The 7,505-nt window shown below is 37.5% G+C and overlaps 1 protein-coding gene across 3 annotated transcripts; it reads left to right on the forward strand.

The window, feature by feature from the left end:
• Nucleotides 1–6,113, forward strand: LOC108763615 (serine/threonine-protein kinase GL21140). 3 transcript variants are annotated; one of them, XM_018511393.1, is made up of 6 exons: nt 1–207; nt 1,245–2,291; nt 2,442–2,619; nt 2,730–3,023; nt 3,235–3,477; nt 4,158–6,113. In XM_018511393.1, exons 2-6 carry the CDS (start codon nt 1,249–1,251, stop codon nt 5,760–5,762), a joined length of 3,363 nt encoding a protein of 1,120 aa, XP_018366895.1. In that variant the 5' UTR covers nt 1–207; nt 1,245–1,248; the 3' UTR covers nt 5,763–6,113. The 3 variants fall into 3 exon arrangements, with proteins under 3 accessions (XP_018366895.1, XP_018366897.1, XP_018366896.1); XM_018511395.1 differs by having other exon boundaries at nt 4,161–6,113; XM_018511394.1 differs by lacking the exon at nt 1–207 and adding an exon at nt 293–587.
• The last annotated feature ends 1,392 nt before the right edge of the window (nt 6,114–7,505 follow it).

Consider the following 7,505-nt stretch of genomic DNA (forward strand, 5'->3'; position numbering starts at 1 on the left):
AGGCACAACTAGGTGAGCTAGGTACTAGTGTTTAGCAGAACTGCTGGTTCCTGGCTTCTGCTGCGGCTGCCTGAGTGAGCGGTCGCCGTTGTGAAAATGTCAGCTCGATGGTGGTGATTCACGCTCAGTTTGTCTCGCGCGAGCGTCAAACGGCTAGACGTCCGTCCTGTGCTGCAATTAACCACGCTCTGCTCGAGCTGCGAGCAGGTGAGTGTGAATACGTGCACGTTTCTTACGCGGATCGCGTCGCACCGGATGAACCGGATCCCCCCCCCCCCCCCCCAAGACCGAATGAGAGTCAGGTTAAGTGCACTCGAACCGCTGTATCTTATCCTCGTTCATACTTGTCCTCGTGTCCTGAGATCAATCCCAATTAGACAAATCAGTATCTGCTGGCATGCCAGCGTTCATGGCAGTAGCGGTTTCACGCTCCCCTAATGGAATTCCCGCTCCCGCTGCACCTGTCAAGTGCACTTTCTAAAGCATGACTCATACTATTACTGATGAAGAGTTAAAAAAGGCTGGAATGCCATTCTAGGAAACTGTCTAATTTATCAACAGCGAGAGATATCTGCGATAATCTTCAGGTGACTTTTGTGTTTGTAATCGGTGGGGTGGCAGATAAGAGCCTGGCTTCGTTTATAGCTTTATTATATTACAATGTTTGTATGTGTAGAGTTACCTGAAGAGTAATAAATTAATAAAAGATAATAATTTATGTATTCTTTTAAATATATCGCTCAACTCACTAATTAAATTTTTATTTAATTTTAGCCCTTAGTTAATAATTGATTGGTACTCTTTATGTATAATAAATAATAACACAGGTATGCTGAACTATGTTGAAAACAGATTATACTGGAAAATGTTAAATTATATAATTATGTTAAATTATATACTTATTGGAACAATAACATTTACAATATTCCTCTGATAAATTTCTTTTCTTACTTTGAACATTGTTACGTAGTAATTATTTTTTTCTTTTTTGTTAATTATGTATAAGGTATAAATTACATTAAGAGTATGTCAACACATGTATGTATATTGAAAGATAACAGTTGTAAAGTCTATTAGGAAAATGTTACTATGTGGAAAATATTAGATGATAGCTACTTCAATAAAATAAGTAACTACTATACTAAATCTTTATGTGAGTCATTGAAAAATTAAAAAATTTACATTTTTCAATAACACAAAATGTCGTTCTATTCGTTTTATTGATAAGAGTAATACTCCTCTAGGATAATGGAGGAACTACTGAGTCAAGGTGCCTCACCATCTAGCGATGGCAACTTTTCAGCAGGCAGTGGCGGGGAAATCAATTCGACTACTGTAGTCAGTCTAGATGAGAGGATATTAGATATCACATCACGGCATTCCTTAAATGTTCTTAGAACACCTCCAACCAAAAAGGCAAAGAGGGTTCGATTCTTCCGCAATGGAGACAAATATTACACAGGTGTGGTGATGGCAGTGACGCCTGAAAGATATCGCAGCTTTGATAGTCTCGCGTCCGATCTGACTCGTGCTCTAGTATCGAGCGTGACCTTGCCGAATGGTGTACGAGCGATATATAGCATGGATGGTCGTAAAGTACAAAGTGTCAGCGATCTGGAGGATGGCAAGTGTTACGTGGTGTCTGGTCAGGGCGAAATCTTCAAAAAAGTCGAATATTCAGCATCCAAGGTCCGTCGTGGCAGCTCGCTGTCTGGATTACCACAATCACCGGCAGCTAGCAGCGGTGGTGGTGGTACTGGCAGGCAGATCAGTGCCATTCCGTTATGCGTGAAAGCGCGCATCGTGACGCTGATCCGCCACGGTACCAAGCCACGTAAGGTGATGCGGCTGTTGTTGAACAAACGCAACGCGCCGAGCCTTGAGCACGCAATGGAAGCGATTACAGAGGCCGTAAAACTCGACACCGGGGCGGTGAGGAAGGTGTATACGTTATCAGGTCAGCAAGTGACCTCGCTCGAACAATTCTTTGAGAATGATGACATCTTTGTGGCTTATGGCCCAGAGAAATCCGTACAGGAAGATTTTGAGTTAGACTTCGAGGAGAGTAAGTGTGTGCAGAGCTTCCGTCGTTGTCCGTGGAGTTCCAAGCGACAGAGCGGCCCAATGCCGCGAATGCCGAGAAAGTCTGGCAAAAAGACGTTTACTACGCCACAAGTTAGGACTCCGAGTCCATCATCTTTGATACTGCCACAGCCTCTGAGAATGCATTATACCGTGGGACATATAATTGGAGATGGAAACTTTGCTGTTGTTAGGCATTGCACCCACAAGTAATTATTCCAAAATTTAGTAAAATTTCATATTATATATAAAAGAAATAGAATGCAAAATATAACACAATATTATAATTTATTTAGCCAGAGATATTTTGGATGTTTCATTAAAAAGAAATCTAACGCAAGACATTGATAATATTTCAGATCTAGCGGTGTTGAATATGCTATGAAAATTGTGGACAAGTACAAGTGTCAAGGAAAGGAGACAATGTTGGCAAGCGAGGTAGCGATACTGAGGCAGGTTTGTCATCCCAACATAATCAGCTTGATTGCGGAACAAGATACTGCCGATCAGCTATTTTTAGTCATGGAACTTATTAAGGTGCGTCATTGAAAGAAATTTAATGGTGTTGAAAACTAATTAACGATACATTTTTAATTTAATTTATAATTAAAAATGTAATATAATTGAAATATTTGCTCATTTTTTAGGGTGGAGATTTATTCGATGCAATTGCAGTGGCGACGAAATTCTCTGAAGCAGAGGCGAGTGTGATGATCAGTCACTTGACTTCTGCCTTGGCTTATTTACATTCGCATCATATTGTACATCGCGACATAAAACCGGAAAATCTCCTAGTTGAGATGGATGGCAGTCATGTTAGATGCTTGAAATTGGGTGACTTTGGACTTGCACAGGTAGTGCGAGAACCTTTATACACAGTCTGTGGTACACCTACTTATGTGGCACCAGAAATCCTTGCTGAAACTGGATATGGTTTAAAGGTATTGACTTGTTATAGTAAATTCATTAAGTTTGGCAAATAAAATTAACTTAAAATTTAATTAGGTGGAATACATATAATTTTTTTATATATTCAAGAAATATATTTTTAAGGACAAGAATATAAAAATTATTAATAATAATCTATAAAGAATGTGTGAAAAATATTTAGATTAGATATTTGCCTTTCAAAAAAATATTTTTTTTTTTTAGATTGATGTATGGGCGGCCGGAGTAATTTTGTATATTCTCCTGTGTGGTTTTCCACCATTCGTATCGGTAGATAACGAACAGGAGGAATTGTTTGAACGTATCTTGAGCGGTCAATATGAATTCACATCGCCGTATTGGGATACGATATCAGATTCCGCGAAGCAGCTCATCTCAAATATGCTACAGGCACAGCCGGAACTTCGTTTTAGCGCAGAGGACGTACTGGATCATCCATGGCTCGCGGTAACTGTCACTGACATACAACATTATTATTGTACCTCACAAGTTAGAAAAAATGCGTTGCCGCACCCGCATGGCTTAAAACCCCTTTCTCACTCTCTCACAGTTATTTAAGATGAGATTAGTATCGGGTGGTTGTCGGCTACACGACACGTTCGTTATCACATTTATTATTTTGGGCACGATTCCTTCAACTCCCACCAGCTCGTCATGCCACATTACATGGAAAAAAAAGTTCAGCGGGTTTATAAATGTAATACTTAGAATTCCAATAATAAGTTTGATCTATAACAAAATCATCTCGAATTTTGAACTTATTCAATTTTATTATCACTCAATCCATAAAGAACTTTACATAGTTTTGTAGAAGGAAATAATGAACATCTATAGAATTATATTCTTAACTATTGAATTTTTATATTTTTTTACAAAAGATTATATATTATAAATATTCTAAATCCTTATATAGAAATGTAATTATTTAAGAGATAAAAATTTATTATCTTTTGCTTTATGTATGCGCTGAACAAAAATTTCCACGTTACGAGCGTGATGCGATCGGAAACCTACTTGCCTCCTCTATCGGCTTTATTTCAAACACAAAACTAAGAAAGCTTTTGTAGTGGTTTGCTGTATCTGTAGCAGTGCTTTTTCTTTTCTTTTGCCCTGCCTCTGTATATCAGCAGAGCTTTCTAGGAGGCGAGCAGACCGCAGCAACAGCACCCGACGCACCGGCGGAGCAATACTGGAATCAGCAGTGTAAGCCGATAAGAATGGCCACCTTCGAATTCGACTTCAAGAAGCAGCGCAGTCAACGACAGGATGACGATACCAAGACAAGAGCCGAGTGGAAAAGTAGTATTAATTATTGTGACGTACCGCAGTTTATCGACGCAGAGAGAAAATTGGATGAACGAAATCACGATGAAATTGATTTTGCCAACGGCAATAGCAATGAAAATGATTTAGTAATTCTTAGTTCCGACTATTTGAAAGATATCAATAGTTTGAGTCGATCAATGCATGATTTAATAGACAATTTGAATGATAACAAAACGCCACGACGCCGTCTCAAATCGCAAAGTGCTACTTCGTCGCTCAATAGCATTCCAGAGAATTTGAACATATGTAATTATCGCAGCAATTCACCGATTCGTTGCGACGAAATCGCCGAGAAAACAGTCGCAATTTCTACGAATCATCGAGGCGATCGGAAAAACGGAAACTCGGTGAATGATTCAAGTTATCTCCACTCGAATTGTGAAACGCCGAAATCAACGAATAAATCTATTGTTATGAATCGGCGAAGTAAATGTAACCAAAAGAACTTGTATGAGGTGAATCGCGAAAACAGATTCGACAGCGATGACTTCCGCAACAGGAATGCGACTGCGTCGACATCAAGTGACAGCCTGACTGGCAACAGTTCCACCGGTAATGACATTGAGACTTCTGACAGTTTTGTAAACATTCAATTCGCACGATTGGCACGTGGGCAAAGATCGAGCTCGACGCAAAGCATGGAGTCGACTGATAGCTTTGAGAACGTGAGTTTCCGGTATACAAATCAAAACAATAGTCTCAAGAATCATTCCTCACAGATTTCTTCAAAGTTAGAGAATAATCAGGATCAGAATATGTCTCCTATAAGGATAGTGAAGACTAGTAGAATAGCTGTATGGAATACATTGAGATTACCTAAATTGGATAATGAGATCGATAAAAAGAATTGCAATAGTCCGTTCCGTAGAGTTGAAGAAATAGGCAAATGCGCAAAGAACGAGCCAGTAAAGTTGCGGCATGAAAGATACAATACTAAGAAGAATCAGATAGATTCGAGAAGTGTCAAGAACAAAAGATACAGCTGCTTTTCTCCATGTACAACGAAGAGATCGTCCGAGGAAGTCGCCAACAGTGGCGGTGGCGATAAAGTCACGACACGAAAGTTCAGTTCAACGGATGAATTACGCGACGAAGTGAGACAGAAATCGGTACCACGAACAAAGCGATTCAGTCTGTATTATACACCGCAACCGTTAAGAAAGACATACGAGAATGAACCAAAGATAGGAAGAATCACGTACAAGTCAGCAGGTCGCACTCAGAGATCTGAAATGAGTAAAGGAAGAAACGAAGAGGAGCTGGAAAGAGTAGAGAAAGTGGAGAGAATAGATAGAAGCCGAAGATCAGTGATCGATGCTTCAACGATCGCTAGTAGGAGTAAATCCAACAGGCAAAATATTCATGTGAGATCAAGTGGCGTATTAAACACAACTAGGACAAAGTGATAACAAATAGCGAAAAGTCGAAGTGATTTGAGGATGTGTGGATGATGCACGACTAATTCACGCATCAGACCGACGAAATCCAAAGTCTAAACGCTTTAAGAATGAGGCAATTACGAATTTTATTAACATTGGTTAAAATCCATTAAGTTGGTTGACAATTTTTTTTGTGTGTAGCGATCAAAAAGACGAGCCTCATTATAAAACTGAAAACTATTTTCTTAATAACCGTGTACATGCATGGAGAAAAATTTCACGTCACTTTTATTAAATTAAAATTATTAGACAGAATGACATTAAACATTTTGCGAAGGTAAGAAAACGATCTCGTAATTCTCTTAGATTTTGGACTTTGAGATTGATAAAAAGCATTGTGGCTACAAGAACTTTTGTGTTTTCTGAAAATTTTTAGTTTATTATAAGTTACGATGAAAACAAAATATTAAATACAGAATAAGCAATTAGAGAGTTATGGTATTTTTAAAACTTACTATCGAATAGCATTGAAAAATAATTGTACAGAAAAGTTGTTAAAAAGTTATACTTTTCATTGATGCTGGAAAAAGATTCTCAAATATTTTGTAGATTATCCAATACAGAAAAATACAAAACAAAGTAAAACTTTTTCAAATTTATATGTATATCTCCATACATTTTTATTACTGTTGAAGATTGAATACCTAGCTGAGACAGGAGAGGAGAGACCAAAGACGGATATATAATCGCAAAGTGTAAGAGAGTTTTAAGAAAACAACTAAATTGAAATTTACATCTACGCAAAAATTACATTTACCAGTATTAACTTCTAGAGTTAATCTGGAGGAAGTACTAGCTATTAAAATCCCGGTTGCAATTCGTCCTTTTTTTAGATGTTAATCTTTTTAGTTAGAATAAGAATAATAATTAATCTCGCGCGACAATGTTAACCGATGATAATGTAATCAGTCCTTAATCGTCCGACAGTAGAAGATGACTATGTCAATAGTACTGAGATAATAATGGATCTCGATAGCGAATAATGACGATGATTGAGATTGAATGGACGAATTTGGAATTAAGAACAAAACATGCCAAATGCATTTAAGTAGGTTATTTTATATCGGATGTCTATGTAAGTCTAGTTGTAGGTAAAATGGATGAAGTATTCAATCAACCCTTTCGGTTTCATGACGTGAAAGAGATTTCAATAGGATTCGTAATGGCGTGAAAGTTAATAGCAATTCTTAACTTATTTATACTAATATTCACATGTTTGAAACGAAAGAAATTTAAAGGTGAAAGTTATATCGAGTAGTTCCATAAAAAGTGCAATGTAAGATCGAAAGGGTTAAGATAAAGAATAATCATTAGGAGGATTAAACTTCATTTTCGAGCGATTAGCGATTAGTAATTGGTATTAATAACATAAGAAGAATTTTTGCAATGGAAGACAAAGGGCGACGAATTGGGCGATTTTGGGATGCTGGATAAGAGTAGTGCAATAGATGAACTTACTCAAAGAAAGGCGAGAAGATAATTATTTTTGTAAAGGAGCCGCGTTGTAACAATAAATAAAATGTGACACTGAGAAATTGATGAACGAGTGCATGCGTTGCAGAAAAAGAAAGAGGATTACTATTAAAATTATTTTTGTAGATGTCGATAAGGTAATGGCAAGAATTGACAGTGTCGTTTTTATTTCTAAATGGAAAATATTCTTTCGCAAATTTATAATTGGTTTTATCAAATTAGTGCAAAGAGCATATT

Source organism: Trachymyrmex cornetzi, unplaced genomic scaffold, assembly GCF_001594075.2.
Source record: "Trachymyrmex cornetzi isolate Tcor2-1 unplaced genomic scaffold, Tcor1.1 scaffold37, whole genome shotgun sequence".
Classification (NCBI taxonomy): Eukaryota; Metazoa; Arthropoda; class Insecta; order Hymenoptera; family Formicidae; genus Trachymyrmex; species Trachymyrmex cornetzi.

What these genes read in the sequence shown, in the direction of transcription:
- LOC108763615 (XM_018511393.1), top strand. Translation starts at nt 1,249, where the DNA reads ATGGAGGAACTACTGAGTCAAGGTGCCTCACCATCTAGCGATGGCAAC. An exon ending in GTTAGGCATTGCACCCACAA is followed by an intron (nt 2,292 to 2,441) that starts GTAATTATTCCA and finishes ATAATATTTCAG; the next exon opens with ATCTAGCGGTGTTGAATATG. An exon ending in TAGTCATGGAACTTATTAAG is followed by an intron (nt 2,620 to 2,729) that starts GTGCGTCATTGA and finishes CTCATTTTTTAG; the next exon opens with GGTGGAGATTTATTCGATGC.